General features: G+C 36.9%; 1 protein-coding gene across 3 annotated transcripts in view; it reads left to right on the forward strand.

Annotated features, from left to right (window-relative positions):
* SLC4A10 (solute carrier family 4 member 10) overlaps positions 1 to 19,609 on the forward strand; it is a 306,787-nt gene that overhangs the window by 101,659 nt on the left and 185,519 nt on the right. For 2 of the 3 annotated variants that reach the window (XM_045868750.2, XM_045868751.2), the window contains exon 2: positions 10,077 to 10,158. In XM_045868750.2, the coding sequence (XP_045724706.1) occupies positions 10,077 to 10,158 (82 nt within the window). Of the gene's footprint in view, positions 1 to 10,052; positions 10,159 to 19,609 lie in introns of those variants that run through there. The other variant, XM_045868752.2, reaches the window with a different exon arrangement.

Below are 19,609 nucleotides of genomic sequence, written 5' to 3' on the forward strand. Positions count from 1 at the left end.
CTCTTAAGAAAAAGGCAGGAATCATCCACAATACAAAACAAATTGGGGGCATCAGGTGGACAAAAAGGCAGGAACTCAATTGCACAGGTATTAGTGCCTTTTAAAATACTATCAGCTAATTAAAACTGATCTTAACTTCTCAAATACTTTTTATCCTTAAACCATCAGATGTTAGGGGTGCCTGGGTGGCTCAGATGGTTAAGTGTCTGCCTTCGGCTCAGGTCATGGTCCCAGGGTCCTGGGATCGAGCCCCGCATCGGGCTCCCTGCTCAGTGGGAAGCCTGCTTCTCCTTCTCCCTCTCCCCCTGCTTGTGTTCCTGCTCTCACTATCTCTCTCTCTATCAAATAAATAAATAAAATCTTAAAAAAAAAACCCAAAACCCCCCAAAAACCTATCAGATGTTAGGCCCAGTAGGAGAGAGAGTATTTTTTAGATTACAGTGTAAGTAATAATAATAATACTGTATGTGCTGATGAAATTTATCCTGAGCCAGAAATAACTTACCATTGGAAGGTTTTAATTTTACTGACTTAACTGTGTAGTCCACCAACTGGTCTTTAAGGTTTACATGGATGGAGTGTTCCAAGTAAATGAGATGAGAAAAATCTTGAAATTTTTACATGATGATTTAGTTTATGCCTACTTAGCCCTATTCCTCTGATAGCATTTTATTCTCCAATTCTTATCCTCAGTTCCATTTTTTTTTCTTATATGCCTAAAGATGAAATAATGGGGTACCTGCATGGCTCAGATGGTTAAGTGTCTGCCTTCAGCTCAGGTCAAGATCCCAGGGTCCTGAGATTGTGTCCCACATCAGGCTCCCAGCTCCGTGGGGAGTCTGCTTTTCCCTCTCTCCCTGCCTCTCCCCCTGCTTCTGCTCTCTCTGTCTCAAATGAATAAATAAAATCTTTAAAAAATAAAAAAATAAAAATGAAATAACACATTTACTTTGTATAAGTAAATGAAACCTAACTGCCATCTCCCCAACTCAGTATTTTGGGAAGGAACTCAACTGACTGTTAAAAATACATAGGAATGGGAAAAGAGTGATTTATTGGGCTACTTTATTTTTTTAAAAATATTAAAAAGATTTATTTATTTATTTGAGTGAGAGAGAGAGAGAGAATGAATGGGAGGGGCATAGGGACAGGGAGAGAGAATCTCAAGCAGACTCCATGCTGAGTGCAGAGCCCGAGCCTGACCTGGGGCAGCATCCCAGGACCCTGAGATCATGACCTGAGCTGAAGTCAGGAGTCGGATGCTCAACCGACTGAGCCACCCAGGTGCCCCTGGGGTACTTTAGAATAAATGTTTCCTATGACTTAATTAATACAATATATAAGACAGATTTAACTTGTATTACCATGAGATAGTATAGTCTACATTATAGAGTAGATACCACACTCTAAATACCTAGTTTCAAAGCAATACCCTAGCAAATAGGTGGGTTTATTTATTTTATGAAAATACGATATGCTAAATGAAATTCAAAGTTAGGCTTGGCTTATGCTTAGATTCCAGTTTGGCTAGCATTTAGTGAACTCTTATGATACGTTAATTTCTGACGATGCTCTCACATCTCTTGTCCTATTTAATATAGCATAGTAAAATTAGAGATTAAATGGTTGACTTTTTAATACTTGTATAATACTTTAACTTACATGGTAATGAAAAAATAGCCTCTAGAGTAAATACAGATGCATAAGTTGAATATTAATGTTGAATCCAAGTGTTAATGTTCAGTTTTCTTAGTTTCATAATTTAAAGTAAAAGATAATAAAAATAATAAACACTTAAAAACCTAGCTCTCAGATCATGTTTATAAAATATGTGTGTCTATATATTTCTCCTCATTAAATCAGTAGTGGAAAATGTTTCATTTAAACTAGCCAAGATATTAATCCATAGACTGAGAGAGACCCTGGAAACTGAATTAAAAAAGTAATTTTTTTCTCCATCAGACTTAAATGGAAAAGAGGAAAAATTAACTGTTTGCACTAAAATGTTTTGTTTTGTTGCAACATAGAAAAATAACCAAGCACAATATTCCATACTTTTTATCGATTTTTTTTTCTATCTGTACCACCTGCTATATTCATTTCTCCAATCTCACACCTACCTTGATGTGGGAGTGGGGGCTGGAGTTAGAAGGATAATCTTATCAAAAGGCACCTTGGTGCATATGTGTTTGTTAGCTCACTTTGTTCATGAAAATATTTTATGATATTAAAGAAAATATTTTGAAATGGCAAAAAAGGCACCTCATGGGTAGATATGTATACATACATTTCTTGAGTTATGGGGAACATTCTTTGCAAATGTAAAATACTCCTACTTGATTAATTATTCTATTTTCACTCCCTTTCACACATCTAGAATTTTATTCTATGTCCTCTTTTCATTTCTTTCAGAAATTAAGTATTCTTGACTTAGTCATGCCTATTGAGAGTTCTTTGATGACTTAGAGTCTTTCCCACCATTTTATCCTCTACCCTTCATTCAACAGTATTTTTTAATCGGTATTTCCTAGTCAAAGTTTTGTACATAGGTTGCCATTTTGATTATATGTCCATCTCCACAAAATTTAATGTCATGGATTTTATTCACTAAACATGACACATACGTATAGGTTAGGGTCACAGCAGGAAAGAGTCACTTGAAAAGGGGTGCCTGGGTGGCTCAGTTGGTTAAGCGACTGCCTTCAGCTCAGGTCATGATCCTGGAGTCCCGGGATCGAGTCCCGCATTGGGCTCCCTGCTTGGCAGGGAGTCTGCTTCTCCCTCTGACCCTCCCCCCTCTCACGTGCTCTCTCTCTCTCATTCTCTCTGTCTCAAATAAATAAATAAAATCTTTAAAAAAAAAAGAGAGAGTCACTTGAAAAGCATGATAAAAAGGTTTAATGAAGGGACTATTTTTTAAAGGCATAGACCGGATAAAGGGAAATCAACAGGGTTGATGAAATTCCAGGACCTTGCAGCAACAGAAAACTGTCACTATTTCTAGGCCTGAAGGCGCAAGATGTGGGAACAGTTAATGCAAACTGTCAAGATCTAGAGCTATAGGGGAGTCAGATGACAAGATTTTGTCTGAGATAGAGAAATACAGCTATTGCCAAATTATGGCTCAACAGGGCCTATATTTCTCGCTTCCACTATCCAGTCTCATTCTCTCTCATTGGCTGAGCTCAATAGGAAGCTAGATTACAGGGGAACCTGGTGATGCAGTCCACAAAGACATAGAGCATGGTGAAGAGTGGAAAGTGGTTCTGTAATGGCTATTGGAGTATATATGGCATACCATATTATCCTAATACCTAATAAAAAGTCAGAAAATGTGGTTGCTTTTTTTTAAATTTGAGTATAGTTGACACATAATGTTACATTAGTTTCAGTGATTCGACAAGTTTATACATTATGCTATGTTTGCTGCAAGTGTAGATACCATCTGTCACCATACGTCCCTATTACAATATCATTGACTATATTCCTTATGCTGTGCCTTTTATTTCCGTGATTTATTCATTCCATAACTGGGAGCCTGTATCTTCCACTCCCCTTCATCTCTTTTGCCCAACCCCCACCCACCTCCCCTCTGGTGACCATCAGTTTGTTCTCTGTATTTATGGGTCTGATTCTGCTTTTTGTTTGTTTATTCATTTTTTTTTAAGATTCCACTACAAGTGAAATCATATGGTATTTGTCTTTCTTGGTCTAACATATTTCATTTAGCATAAATACCTTCTAAGTCCATCCATGTTGTCTCAAATAGCAAGATGACCTTTTTAGCATAAATACCTTCTAAGTCCATCCATGTTGTCTCAAATAGCAAGATGACCTTTTTTATGACTGTGTAATATTTCATTATATATATATTATATATATATATTACATACCATATCTTCCTTACTCATTTGTCTATTGATAGACACTTAGATTGCTTCTATATCTTAGTTACTGTACAAAGTGCTGCAATGAACATAGGGGTGTATGTATCTTTTCAAATTAGTGTTTTATTTTCTTTGTGTAAATACCCAGTAGTGGAATGACTGGATCATATAGTAATTCTATTTTTAAATTTTTGAGGAATCTCCATACTGTTTTCCATAGTAGCTGTACCAATTTACATTCACATCAAGAGTATATGAGGCTTCTTTTTTCTCCACACTTGTTATTTCTTTAACACTTGTTATTTCTTGCCTTTTTGATTTTACCTGTTCTAACAGGTGTAAGATGATATTTGATTGATTTGCATTTCCCTGATGATTAGCTATATCGAACATCTTTTCATGTGTCTGTAGGCTATTTGTATGTCTTCTTTGGAAAAAATGTCTATTCAAGGCTTCTGCCCGTTTTCTTTTAAGATTTATTTATTTATTTATTTGAGAGAGACAATGTGTGAGAAGGGGGAGGGGCAGAGGGAGAGGGAGAGAATCTCAAGCAGATTCTCTGCTGAGCATGGCCCAACATGGGGCTCAATCTCACGACCCTGAGATCACGACCTGAGCCAAAACCAAGAGTGAACCCTCAACCGACTGAGACACCCAGGTGCCCCCTTTACCCATTTTTTAATCAGATTTCTTTTTTGGTGTTGAGTTGTATAAGTTCTTTATATATTTTGGACATTAACCCTTTATTGGCTATATCTTTTGCAAATATCTTCTTCCATTCAGTAGGTTGCCTTTTTGTTTTGTTGATGGTTTCCTCTGCTGCATGAAAGTTTTTATTTTGATGCAGTCCCAGTAGTTTTTTTTTTTGCTTTTGTTTCCCTTGCTTAGGAGACATATCTAGAAAAATGTTGGTATGACCGATGTCAGAGAAATTAGTACTTCTGTTCTCCTCTAGGAATTTTATGGTTTCATGTTTCACATTTAGGTCTTTAATCCATTTTGACTCTTCTAGGATTTTTATGGTTTCATGTCTCACATTTAGGTTTTTAATCCATTTTGAATTTATTTTTGTGTATGGTGTTAAAGGTGGTCCAGTGTCATTCTTTTGCATGTGGCTGTCCAGTTCTCCCAGTATCATTTATTGAGGAAATGGTTGCTTTTTAAAAATTGATATGATAAATAGTTCTAGGGAAGAAAGAATACTGAAATGAAAATGAACTGCTCTCTCTTCTATTAACCCAATCTCAAATGAGATGAGAATTTTCAAAAGGACATGAAAAGTTTGAATTGTCTTGCTCATGGGATTACTGTTAGATTTTGTTTTATAAAATTAGGAAAGTTTATTTCTGTGAAGACTGTGCTCAAGAGTTATGGTAAATCAGAAAAATATATTTTTATACATTTATAGAGAGCTTAATGATATTTTCAAACAATTCTAGAAGAAATTGTTGATATATCTTTATCTGACTATTTTAACACTTAAATGTGCTAGCCCATATTAGTTGCTTTTTCAAGAGAGTGTACTGGTTCAAGGTCACTTCAGATGTGAGAGCTGAGCTAGAAAGCTCTTTTTTCTGCTATTGCTCTCTAGTAATTGTTCAGTAAAAATAATGACAGCAAAACACTTCCCTCTAAAAACTTTCCTTGGAGGTAGAAATATTCCCAATTTACATTTATATACATTTGTATTCAAAACACAAATGTCTTAATGTTTAGAAGTAATCATATTGTAGAAAATTATAAAATGCATTTGGGTTGTGCCAATTATATGGAGTTTGCCTTTAAAAAAGCTGGGGGTGCCTGGGTGGCTCAGTCGTTAAGCATCTGCCTTCTGCTCAGCTCATGATCCCAGGGTCCTGGGACTGAGCCCCTCATCAGGTTCCCTGCCTGACAGGAAACCTGATTCTCCCTCTCTTACTCCCCCTGCTTGTGTTCCTGCTCTCGCTATCTTTCTCTCTGTCAAATAAAAAAATATATAAAATAGCTGAATACAAATTCAATTTAGTCATAAGCAGGTTTTAATTGGAGAGGATCATAGATAATAGTATTTCTTCCTTCTTTCTTGGGAAGACGTGGAGAAAAGTACTTAAGTCGAACTAGGAAGAGCAAACTATTACTTTCCTGGTGGAAAGAAAAACAAAGTAAAAATAGTTTAGCAAAAGATATGTGATATTATAATTATAATAATATGTCCCTACACTTAACATGAAAGAAACTTCAAAAATTGAAAAATATTGATTTGAAAGGTATAGTATTATTGTTTGTTTGTTTGGTTAGAGTCCTATGTAAATGGATTTAAGATGTGATTTCTGTGTGACTTAGTTCCTGTTACTGTTTCAGGGCCATAGTTTGTATCAGTGTTTTTCAAATTGCAGGTCACAGCTCATTTTTAAGTACTGAAATAAATTTAAAGGATAGTGACTAGGATTTTTAAATGAAATAGAATACCCTGGAATAGAAAATATCATACTGTATTGTTTATAGTTAGAATAAATGTTGGAAATCGGAGGGGGAGATGAACCATGAGAGACTATGGACTCTGAGAAACAGACTGAGGGTTCTAGAGGGGAAGGGGGTGGGAGGATGGGTTAGCCTGGTGATGGGTATTAAAGAGGGCATGTACTGAATGGAACACTGGGTGTTATATGCAAACAATGAATCACGGAACACTACATCAAAACTAATGATGTAATGTATGGTGATTAACATAACATAATAAAAAAAAGAATAAATGTTGGTTTGTGAAAGTTTTGTTTTGTTTACATATATATAAATATGTGACTGTGTTGAATGTATATTTCTCACCATGGGTCATCCCCCCCAACACACAAATTTTAAAACATTGTTTTATACTATTTACTGGAATAAATCATCTTATAAATGTTCACCCAATAGTGTAACAAAGGTCAATTGTATTGAGAGGCAATATAATAGATTTATGTGTTCTCTCTCTACATGGTGATAAAATTTGTTCTGAGTGAGTAAATACATATGGACATTAGGGTACATTACTGTATTTGATGTTCAACAAATCCAAAATGGGACAGTAAAAAGTGAAATAAAAATTTTCTTACTGGTGTATTTGGGATTATTGCACAGCCTGGATTCTCTTCATCACACCCATGTTTACTCGCTCTTGGTAATAAGGAGGAAGGGAAGTACTCTATTAAAAATTCTTTAATAATATTGAAATAAACTTTTGAACTATAACCAAAGTAGAGGAATTTCAGTATATGTATTGGTATTAAGTTGTATCTTGGGAATTTTCAGGATAAAAGATCATGCACTTGATGTTTCTATGGCCTATCTGGAGAGTATTTAATGTTATATAAAAATGCAAAACTGTTAAATTCATATTCTAGTTTCAAGTTCTTTTTTTTTTTAATCAATGAAACATTAAAATTAGGGCACTTCTACTTGTAATTCATATTGTAATTAAATAATCAACTATTTCCTATTTAGATTCCACTTCTACTTCTGCTGCAAAATTTCCTTTTATCTCAATATCCTAACATTAGCTACTGTGTAGAATTATCTTTTGTGTGTGGACAGTTTATATGCCATATAAAAATAAGGAGAAAAACCATTTTGTGTAAGTTGAAAATTGATTCAGGCCCTTGAAATAAGAATTAAATATTTTACTGTATAGGGGGAAACATCTTCTTATATTCTATATAAACCTTTCCATTTTGCAATTGTTTTAAGAGGCTGCCATTATGAGATATAGTGGAATAGTGCTTCTTCTGACCTCTGAACATGGATGCATGACTTAGCTTTTGGCATTCTTCCTAATAACACTCCAGAGGGCAGAGATACATTCCAATGTGACATATATTTGAATATGTCCTGTACATAGGATAAATGTGATTTGTAAATGAATCAAGAATAGATTGTAAAGAGGCTGAAACTTGCATTTGTCTGGTTCAGGAAAATTATATAAATATATAATTCTGTAGTTTTTTTTCTATTGCTATTTTGCTCAGACCAACAGATTTTTTAAAAAAGATTTTATTTTATTTTTTTTATTTTTGTGAGAGAAAGAGAGAGAGAGTGAGCATGGGTGGGGGGTGGGGGCAGGTTCAGAGGGAGAAACAGGCTCGCTGTTGACTTAGCAGGGTGTCCAATGCAGGACTTGATCCCAGGACCCTGGGATCATGACCTGAGCTGAAGGCAACCACTTAACTGACTGAGCCACCCAGGTGCCCAGACCAACAGATTTTTAAAACTTTGCTAAACACAAGAGCAGTAGGCTCAGAATCCTATCTCAATTTTCATTTGTTCCTTCATTTGTAGTATAGGTTTCTTTCACTCTGATTTCAGACACTTTGCCCTGACCTGTCTCAGCAAATGTCTGAAAGACACAGGACTATAGGGTATAAAACATGTTATTCTACTTATGTTTTGCTGCTTGTGAAGCACCTAAGAGCTGATATTTCTAGGTTGAAATATGTCTGTAGTCGGTAATCCTACAGTTGACAATACTGATTTGTAAGACACGGAGGCCAAATCTTTATCAAGATTATGCCTGGGAATTAAAAAGCTTTCAAAGAAGAAAGAGAAATCTATAATTTTTCTGCTAGTCAAATACTAGAACAGGCTTAGAAATAGATGTTGGAAGATTCATTCATCTTCAATCTACCTTTTCATTTCTCCTTTGTGTTCAGTGTTCACTTTTTTTTTAAAAGATTTTATTTATTTATTTGACAGAGAGAGAGACAGCGAGAGAGGGAACACAAGCAGGGGGAGTGGGAGAGGGAGAAGCAGTCTTCCCACGGAGCAGGGAGCCCTATGCGGGGCTCAATCCGAGGACCCAGGACCCTGGGATCATGACCTGAGCCAAAGGCAGATGCTTAACGACTGAGCCACCCAGGCGCCCCTCAGTGTTCACTTTTAAGGCAGTTTTTACATAGGTGCTCGCAATCAAAAAAATTTGGAAATAATCTGTATTTCACTTTGTTCAGTATTTTGTATCTTGTTCATTCCTGTGTGGTTAAATGGATTATACTTATCCCTCCCCCATTATTTTATTGAGTACCAAATGAGTGAGTGTATTGTTTTGAGCATATGTACAATATTAAGAAGAGAGTCTCCATCCAGCCATTCTAAATAAGTAAGATATACATATGTATATACATACTGAATGAAGGTTTAATGTATATGATTATAATTAAAAGTTTAGTTTGAATAAAATGTATTATACTGAAGCAAAGTAATTAAAATTGTAGTTTACCTAATAATTGCTACTAATTGCTTTCAAGAGATTAGATCCCCCCAACCTCATTTTAAATGGCAGTGGAATTACTTCACCTTGCCATAGCATTAGTAGTGTTAATACTAATGATTTCCGTATTTTCCTTGTATAGTTCAAAATGTCATCTTGTTAACAAGAATTCTTTATCAGAGATAAAAATGCATGTTACTAAATTGTCAGGATAACTGTTTTCTGTTTTTCATCTCATTAACAAATGATGGCAACTGGAATGTATGACTACCTTTGATTTCATGGAAAATCAAATGACATTCCTTCTCTGAGTATGTGGTCAATTTAATTTTAGTCTCTTTCTTTTTAAACTAACACTTGATAATCAAATAGAATAGTTATGCAAAAGTAGGTTTAAGTGATTGAATTAAACCCCTAAAATACTAGATTATATTATTGTTTATTCTCTGAAGTTAAGAGAATATATGTATAGTAGTCCACTCTTACCTGTGGTTTTGTTCTCTATGGTTTCATTGACCTGAGGTCAACCATGGCCAGGAAGCAGATGATCTTCCTTCTGACATACCATCATAAGGTCGATAGTAGCCTAATGCTATGTCACAGTGCCTACATTATTCACCTCACTTCATCTGATCACATAGGCATTTTATCATCTCATATCATTATAAAAAGGGTGAGTATAGTACAATAAGATATTTTGAGAGAGAGAGAGAACACATTCACATAACTTATTACAGCATATTGTTTTAAGTGTTTTATTTCATTATTATTATTGTTAACCTCTTACTGTGCCTAATTTAAATATTATACTTTATCATAAGTATATATGTTTAGCAAAAAACATAGTTTATATAGTGTTTGGTACTATCTGCGATTTCAGGCATCCACAGGGGGCCTTGGAAAGTATCCCCATGGATAAAGAGGAACTACTGTAATATCATTTAATCTTCTTTCTTCCCATTCTACAGAGAAATGATGAAGAGGCAGTTGTGGATAGAGGTGGAACTCGTTCTATTCTCAAAACACACTTTGAGAAAGAAGATTTAGAAGGTAAGATCTTTTTCCCCCCTTGGGATAGGTTTTGTTATGCTTTCTTAAAGTTTTCAAAGAAACTTCGAAGAAAAATCTTAAAGATTTCAAAGAGAAATATGAAATTTGTCACAATCTGGAGAAATGCATATGTTGATAATCAGAGTAATGGTGGTGGTGGTGAGTTGTGGATATGATTGCTTTGATGCAGCCTAAAATGCCAACAGGAAGACCTACATTCATCCAACAGACATTTATTGAACCTCTACTATCTTCCAGGCTCTGTGTTGTGTGCCAGTCTTTCAATAATTATTGCTTCAGGAATTACCATCAGTGGGGGAAATCTATGACAGACCAACATATTAGGTGCTACATGAGAGGGGAGAATAGGACAGGAAGGGCATCTAATCCGGCCTATGCTGTCAGACTAGGCTGTCCTGGAAGAGAGTTAAAGACAACTGGCATTCGAGTTTTACTCAGATATATATGAGAGAGAGGTGGTGGCACCATTTGTCTATGTTCTTTTCAATAGGAAGAAAGTCAGATAAGTCAACCGGGAGGTGGTATGATCTAGTAGTTAAGTGTATGGGATCTGAAACTGCACTGGATTCAAATACCAGTTCTGCCCCTTATGTGCTATGGAAACTTCAGCCAGTTAATTTCTCTGCACCTCAGTTTTCTCAGTTGTTAAGATAAGGACAACAGTGAAATAAGTCAAGCAGAGAAAGTCAATTATCATATGGTTTCGCTTATTTGTGGAACAGAAGGAATAGCATGGAGGACATTAGGAGAAGGAAGGGAAAAATGAAGGGGGGGAAATCAGAGGGGGAAACGAACCATGAGAGACGATGGACTCTGAGAAACAAACTGAGGGTTTTAGAGGGGAGGGGGGTGGGGGGATGGGTTAGCCCAGTGATGGGTATTAAGGAGGGCATGTACTGCATGGAGCACTGGGTGTTATATGAAAACAATGAATCGTGGATCACTACATCAAACACTAATGTGTATTATATGGTGACTAACATAACATAATAAAATTAAAAAAAATAATGTAGTTGGACTCTCCCTAATTCTACAAGGGGCAACTGAGAGGAAGAGAAGGGGCATGATGGGCCCAAGGTCACTCAGGCAGCTGGTGGCAGAACTCAGACCATAATCAGGGTCTTTTCCAGATGTAGTCCACTTCTGTGTCCCCCCAAACTGAGGGAATTTGGCAGAGGTGGCACCAGGTAAGATTAGTGAGGCACTACCTTCTAGAGTAAAATGTAAAAGGGCACGAAGATACTTGGCAATCAAGATTAATACTTGAATTTTTTTAGATCAGCAAACTACAACTTGTGCAGCCAACCATTTTGTAAATAAAGTTTTTTTGAAAAAAAAAAAGATAACAGTGGCCAAGATATGGAAGCAACCTAACTGTCCATCGATACACAAATGGATAAAGAAGATATCACACACACACACTCACACACACACAAATATTACACAGCCATAAAAAAGAATGGCATCTTTCCATTTGTGACTGTATAGATGGACCTAGAGGGTAAAAAGTGAAATAACTCAGACTAAATAAGATATGTTTTCACTCATATGTGGAATCTAAAAAAACAAATGAAAAATAAGCAAGCAAAAAGCTGCATCAGAACTGTAAATTTTACAGAGAACAAACTGATGTTTGTGGAGGGGGCAAAATGGGTAAAGGGGAGTGGTAGATAAAGGCTTTCAATTATGGAATGAGTAAGTCAAGGAATAAAAGGCACAGAATAGGGAATATAGTCAATGATACCATAATAGCATTGCATGGTGACAGATGGTAGCTATACGCATAGCATAATGTATAAATTTGTCCGATCATTATGTTATAATTACTGAAACTAACGTAATACTGTGTGTCAACTATGCTCAAATAAAAAAATTTAAATTTAAAAAATAAAATAAAATAAGGGTAACAATGGAATGTATTTCATAAAGTTTTTATAAGAATTAAGGGAGGGCGCCTGGGTGGCTCAGTTGGTTAAGCGACTGCCTTCGGCTCAGGTCATGATCCTGGAGTCCCTGGATCGAGTCCCGCATCGGGCTCCCTGCCCAGCAGGGAGCCTGCTTCTGCCTCTGACCCTCCTCCCTCTCATGTGCTCTCTCTCTCTCAAAAAAAAAAAAAAAAATCTCTAAAAAAAAAAATTAAAAAAAAAAAAGAATTAAGGGAAAAATACTTAGAATAGTACCTGGCATAAGACTTACATAAGTCTTGACAGTTACTATTGAACCACAATTTAATGTATACACATCATTGCTTCATTTTAATTTTAAACCAGAAATTATTATTAGTGGGATACAAGGTATATGATATCTTTCATCTTTTGGTTAAAAAATAAAACCCAGGTAATCTTTTTATTTATTTATTTTTTTATTTTTTTATTCTTATGTTAATCCCCATACATTACATCATTAGTTCTAGATGAAGTGTTCCATGATTCATTGTTTGTGCATAACACCCAGTGCTCCATGCAGAATGTGCCCTCCTCAATACCCACCACCAGGCTAACCCATCCTCCCACCCCCCTCCCCTCTAGAACCCTCAGTTTGTTTTTCAGAGTCCATCGTCTCTCATGGTTCGTCCACCCCTCCGATTTTCCCCGCTTCATTCTTCCCCTCCCGCTACCTTCTTCTTCTTTTTTTTTTCTTAACATATATTGCATTATTTGTTTCAGAGGTACAGATCTGAGATTCAACAGTCTTGCACAATTCACAGTGCTTACCAGAGCACATACCCTCCCCAGTGTCTATCACCCAGTCACCCCATCCCTCCCACCCCACCCCCCACTCCAACAACACTCAGTTTGTTTCCTGCGATTAAGAATTCCTCATATCAGTGAGATCATATGATACATGTCTTTCTCTGTTTGACTTATTTCACTCAACATAATACCCTCCAGTTCCATCCACGTCGTTACAAATGGCAAGATCTCATTCCTTTTGATGGCTGCATAATATTCCATTGTATATATATACCACTTCTTCTTTATCCATTCATCTGTCGATGGACATCTTGGCTCTTTCCACAGTTTGGCTATTGTGGACATTGCTGCTATAAACATCGGGGTGCATGTACCCCTTCGGATCCCTACTTTTGTATCTTTGGGGTAAATATCCAGTAGTGCAATTGCTGGATCATATGGTAGCTCTATTTTCAACTTTTTGAGGAACCTCCATACAGTTTTCCAGAGTGGCTGCACCAGCTTGCATTCCCACCAACAGTGTAGGAGGGTTCCCCTTTCTCCGCATCCCCGCCAACATCTGTCGTTTCCTGACTTGTTAATTTTAGCCATTCTGACTGGTGTGAGGTGGTACCTCATTGAGGTTTTGATTTGGGTTTCCCTGATGCTGAGCGATATTGAGCACTTTTTCATGTGTCTGTTGGCCATTTGGATGTCTTCTTTGGAAAAATGTCTGTTCATGTCTTCTGCCCATTTCTTGATTGGATTCTTTGTTCTTTGGGTGTTGAGTTTGATGAGTTCTTTATAGATTTTGGATACTAGCCCTTTATCTGATATGTCATTTGCAAATATCTTCTCCCATTCTGTCGGTTGTCTTTTGGTTTTGTGGACTGTTTCCTTTGCTTTGCAAAAGCTTTTTATCTGGATGAAGTCCCAGTAGTTCATTTTTGCTCTTGCTTCCCTTGCCTTTGGTGATGTTTCTAGGAAGAAGTTGCTTCGGCTGAGGTCAAAGAGGTTGCTGCCTGTGTTCTCCTTTAGGATTTTGATGGACTCCTGTCTCACATTGAGGTCCTTCAACCATTTGGAGTCTATTTTTGTGTGTGGTGTAAGGAAATGGTCCAGTTTCATTCTTCTGCATGTGGCTATCCAATTTTCCCAACACCATTTGTTGAAGAGACTGTCTTTGTTCCATTGGACATTCTTTCCTGCTTTGTCAAAGATGAGTTGACCATAGAGTTGAGGGCCCATTTCTGGGCTCTCTATTCTGTTCCATTGATCTATGTGTCTGTTTTTGTGCCAGTACCATGCTGTCTTGATGATGACAGCTTTGTAATAGAGCTTGAAGTCTGGAATTGTAATGCCGCCGGCTTTGCTTTTCTTTTTCAACATTCCTCTGGCTATGTGGGGTCTTTTCTGGTTCCATACAAATTTTAGGATTATTTGTTCCATTTCTTTGAAAAAAGTGGATGGTATTTTGATGGGGATTGCATTGAATATGTAGATTGCTCTAGGTAGCATTGACATCTTCACAATATTTGTTCTTCCAATCCATGAGCATGGAACGTTTTTCCATCTCTTTGTGTCTTCCTCAATTTCTTTCATGAGTATTTTATAGTTTTCTGAGTACAGATCCTTTGTCTCTTTGGTTAGATTTATTCCTAGGTATCTTATGGTTTTGGGTGCAATTGTAAATGGGATCGACTCCTTAATTTCTCTTTCTTCTGTCTTGTTGTTGGTGTATAGGAATGCCACTGACTTCTGTGCATTGATTTTATATCCTGCCACTTTACTGAATTCCTGTATGAGTTGTAGCAGTTTTGGGGTGGAGTCTTTTGGGTTTTCCACATAAAGTATCATATCATCTGCAAAGAGTGAGAGTTTGACTTCTTCTTTGCCAATTTGGATGCCTTTGATTTCTTTTTGTTGTCTGATTGCTGTGGCTAGGACTTCCAATACTACGTTGAAGAGCAGTGGTGATAGTGGACATCCCTGCCGTGTTCCTGACCTTAGGGGGAAAGCTCTCAGTTTTTCCCCATTGAGAATAATATTCGCTGTAGGTTTTTCATAGATGGCTTTTATGATATTGAGGTATGTACCCTCTATCCCTATACTCTGAAGAGTTTTGATCAAGAAAGGATGCTGTACTTTGTCAAAAGCTTTTTCTGCATCTGTTGAGAGGATCATATGGTTCTTGTTCTTTCCTTTGTTAATGTATTGTATCAAAACCCAGGTAATCTTAAGTAAAAATAATCAGAGATAGTTCTTAATAATCCACCACAGCTGAGTAAGGAGTATTCCTCTTAAGAATTGTCAGGTAACTAATTAAATTACAGTGAAATTCATAGTTCTTAGGTCTTATCTTTAGCTACAACAATTAAACAACAGGAGAATTGATATAATATTTAGAGTAAACTTTCAACAACTATACCTACTTAGTACCTGACGTTTTGCTTGGTGCACAGAAAATATGCAGGTCCAGGAAGGTTATACTTACTGGGTGGGCATAGAGATTTGCTATGCTATCCATATGCATTATATAAATTTAAGGGAGCAGAAACTTGAAAAATCTAAACTGATAATGGAGACTATAAAGATAATTTCTCCTTGGATTTGAAATGCCATTATATTACTTTTTTTCCCCAGCAGCTATTTACCTTCTTACTTAGGTCATGTCATGGCTTAAGCTATACTTGTATTCAGTAAGCACGAGTAAGAAAACCCAATAAAGCAAGAAGTTATTCTAAAAACATAATCGCAGGAAAAAGCCATCTTGGGTTTAAAGATTGTGATGGATAATCTGCACACAGATTATTGAAAGTTAACAATGGATAATTTATAAATAATTACAATAAAATACTGAATTTTCCCTTTGGTTGGAAAATACATAGTACAAAATTAGGATTTAATATGTTTATTCTAATTATTATATCAACGTGTATTACATACATTTTCTCTTACTGGGCATGGTACTCAGGTGAGGGTGTATGATGCTTATTAAAATAGATTTCTGGGGCGCCTGGGTGGCTCAGTTGGTTAAGCGACTGCCTTCGGCTCAGGTCATGATCCTGGAGTCCCAGGATCGAGTCCCGCATCGGGCTCCCTGCTCGGCAGGGGGTCTGCTTCTCCCTCTGCCCTCTTCCCTCTCGTGCTCTCTGTCTCTCATTCTCTCTCTCTCAAATAAATAAATAAAATCTTTAAAAAAAAATAAATAAAAAAAATAGATTTCTGATTGGCAAACGCAACTGGATAAGTCAGATTTTGTTCTGTTTATTGATGTCTATAGTGGGCATTTTAATCCCAGAAGTGAATAATTGTCGCTAAGCACTAAGTCACTGGCGATTAAAATTAACATCATAGAATGCAAATGTAACATTACATTTTAGAATTTTGAACTAAAATAGGAAAAACTTATTTATTTTGACTTTCTCGGTATTTGTTCTGCTCCCAGACCATACTAAGTAGATAAACATCCTAGCATCTGAGGATGCTATCCAGGATTCTGCTATGATGCACACAAAGAATTAATAGATCTGTTAGTGGTTCCTAGATTGATTACTCTGAATCAGAAAATAATGCAGGGACAATGTGTTGAATGTCATGATTCAGGAAAAATCAACTGACAGCATAATATAAAATGGGTAAAGGGGAGAGTGCCAGTTAGAAAGACAGCATTGCGGAGTGTAATGTGGGCAGGAGTTCCACATTTTAAGAACTCTTTGGTTAATGTGTATAAAACATACACATAGATATTTATTTTAATAAAATAGAGTTAGGAATTGCTGTTTAAGAAAAACACACATTTTATAAAGTCTTCCTTCAATTAAGATTTTAAATTTGAAAATTAGTGTTTACAGGACTTAATGGATATATAAGAATTATTAATAGCTAATAGAATTATGAGTATAATTTAACATCCTGTGCACAGCTTGTAGAAATGCTAGGTGGTTAAAAATATCTATAAAGTCTCAGGTAAATATATTTAATGGAAAATGATCACTTGACCAATATCAACAGCTTGGTATAGTATATTAGTTAATGCATTCACGTATATTATACATTCGGATGAATAGTATGTCAAATGTATAATTTCTCCCTTCAAACCTATTTATGTTTTTGTTTTACATGTATCTTTACCATATCCTTTTTTTTCCTGTTACCTAAAATCAAGAACATAGAATTTTGTTAGATTCTGTTCACCTCCTGTATTTCTGTATCATACAGTTAGTAAATTCTCTGAATCTATCTCAGGGGCGTCTCTTCTCATTTCTTCCCTTTCATTCCCACTGCCACTGCTCTAGTTCTTTCCCTCTCTGTATACTGTGTGCTCTCTTTCCCACAATCCGCCCTCCTTAAAACTGCTAGTGTTCTTTCTAAGCCTATTTCTGCTTCCTATGGTAAAAAGTAGTGAGCGGCATTGGATCCCTATAATTAGACCAAGTCAGGATTGTGAGTGGAACAAAAACTGTTGAGGTTAACCAATTTTTATTTTCGGTCTCTCATGTCCATGTAGGATTACTACTGTACAAAGTATAAGATTACAAAAGGAGAAATGCATTAATCCCCTTGAAACTCTTTCTTCTACTTGCCCTTTAACACATGTGTAGTGGACAGAGTGGCCAGATAAAATAGACAATACTCAGTTATATTTGAAATTTACGTAAGTAATGAGTATCTTTTCAGTATAGGTATGCCATGCAGTATTTTTATTTATTGCTTTTTACTTGCCAAATCCAGGAACCTTAGTAGTGGATGTTACCAGGAACCACCAAAATCCCCTCTTAAGGATGGTGGTGCTTATTTCCCCAGTTGCCGTGGCTGTTGCCTGCTTTGCCCCACGGCCGCGCTCCTCCCCAGAAATTTCCTTCCACTGAAAGGAGCTGCCTCTTGCTATGGGAGCTGCCTCCCCTGGGGCACACTGAATTCAATGAAGAAAGAGAGTAAGGGCCCGGCCCCTTTGCCTCAATGTGTTACAACTCTGAAGGGTGGTCTCAGCTTCAAAGCCCCCTGTGGAATCAGCGGAGGCTTTTACTGCAACTGTACCATAATTAAACTTCTTCCTCTACCAAATGCTGTTGCCGGTATTTCTGCACAGGTGTTATTGCTGACAGCTTTCTTCACTAAACTCTCTGAACACAGATCTCTGTCTCAGAGTCTGTTTGCTGAGGAACCTGACTCACTCATTCATCATTTTCCTGCTCCCTGAACAGTACCAGTAGACATACATACTTGGTAACTGGCAGGACATCCACCTTACATTGGTGTCTTAGCCTATGAGGCTAAGAACTATCCTATCGTAGTGGAAGAGAAGGCTCCCAAACTACTTGCCTTGGCCATGAGAGTATATGAAAATCAGTATTGCATGTGACAGAAAGTGGCAGAGATTAGTGTCATCTGTATTTATTTGTTTGTTTTTTAGAGTGAGAGAGAGCATGAGCAGAGAGAGGGGTTAGAGGGAGAGAGAGACTCCCAAGCAGACTCCCCGCTGAGCAGGAAGCCCGATGTGGGGCTCAATACAATGACCCTGAGATCATGACCTGAGCCGAAATCAAGAGTCGGATGCCCAACCGACTGTGCCACCCAGCTACCCCTAGTGTCATCTTTAAAGACCTAAAGTATATGCCAGTCTGGCTATTGCAGAAATTGTCAAGTCATAGAGGATGGTAGTGGGTGACTGCGAACTCAGCCAAGTGGTAGCATCAATTGCAACTGCTCTGTCAGAAATGGAATCTTAGAGCAGGTTAACATGGCCTCAAGTATGTGGTGTGCAGCTCTTGATCTGGTAAATGCCCTTTTTCCTATTACTATCAAGAAGGACTACCAGAAGTATAACGATATACATGTATGGTCTTGCTCCAAAGCTGTGTTAAGTCTCCTACCCTTTGTCATAATAGAGTCCAAAAAGACTTGAACTGAGTGGATACTCTACAGAACATTACATTGTTTCATTGTATCGACAAAATGAACAAGAAGTGGCAAGTATGTTGGTGGCCTTGATAAGACAGATGGGTTCCAGAGTCTGTTTCCAGCGAACCTGTTGAAAGGACAATATGAGAGTGTCAACACTCTACTGAGTCTGAAACTCCATGATGGACGGATGGATAGGTGGGGTCAGTTTCCACAGGCACAATAAAAGTAACCAACTGCCCCTTCAGTTACTCTTACTCACCTTGATTCTCTCTTCATGGTCCACCCTGGTCCTGCTTTTTTTCCCAGTTGATGCCTACACTTTCTAAAGATTTAATAGTTTTTTTTTTCAGATAGGACCATTGTTGTATCTTCTGCAAGTGTAAGAATAAATTAATGGCAAACCTCTAAAAGTATCATGTCCTGTTAATAACTAGATGATAATAAAGAGAAGAAAGTTTAGCAGCTAAAGATGACATGCTATTATTTTAGTAATTTTGACTGAACTGATCAATTTCCAGTCAAGGCAATACTACCAACAACTGGATTGTCTTTTGCTAAAATTTTTAAAATGCTTTTTTCTTGCTAAAAAAAAGCATAACATAGAATTTACCATTTAACCATTTCTAAGTATACAGTTCAGTAGTGTTAAGTATATTCACATTGTTATGTAACCAATCTTCAAAACTTTTTCATCTTGGAAAACGGAAACTTTATTCACATTAAGCAACTCTCCCATTTGTTCCCCACCCTATCCTGTAACAAGCAGCATTCTATCTTCTGTTTCTGTGAATACGACTACTTTAGAGACCACATGTAATTGCAATCATTCAGTATTTGTCTTTTTGTGACTG

The sequence above is a fragment of the Mirounga angustirostris genome, unplaced genomic scaffold, assembly GCF_029215605.1.
Source record: "Mirounga angustirostris isolate CCGP_5_RB_7025 unplaced genomic scaffold, mMirAng1.0.hap1 SCAF_3, whole genome shotgun sequence".
In the NCBI taxonomy this organism is placed as follows: domain Eukaryota; kingdom Metazoa; phylum Chordata; class Mammalia; order Carnivora; family Phocidae; genus Mirounga; species Mirounga angustirostris.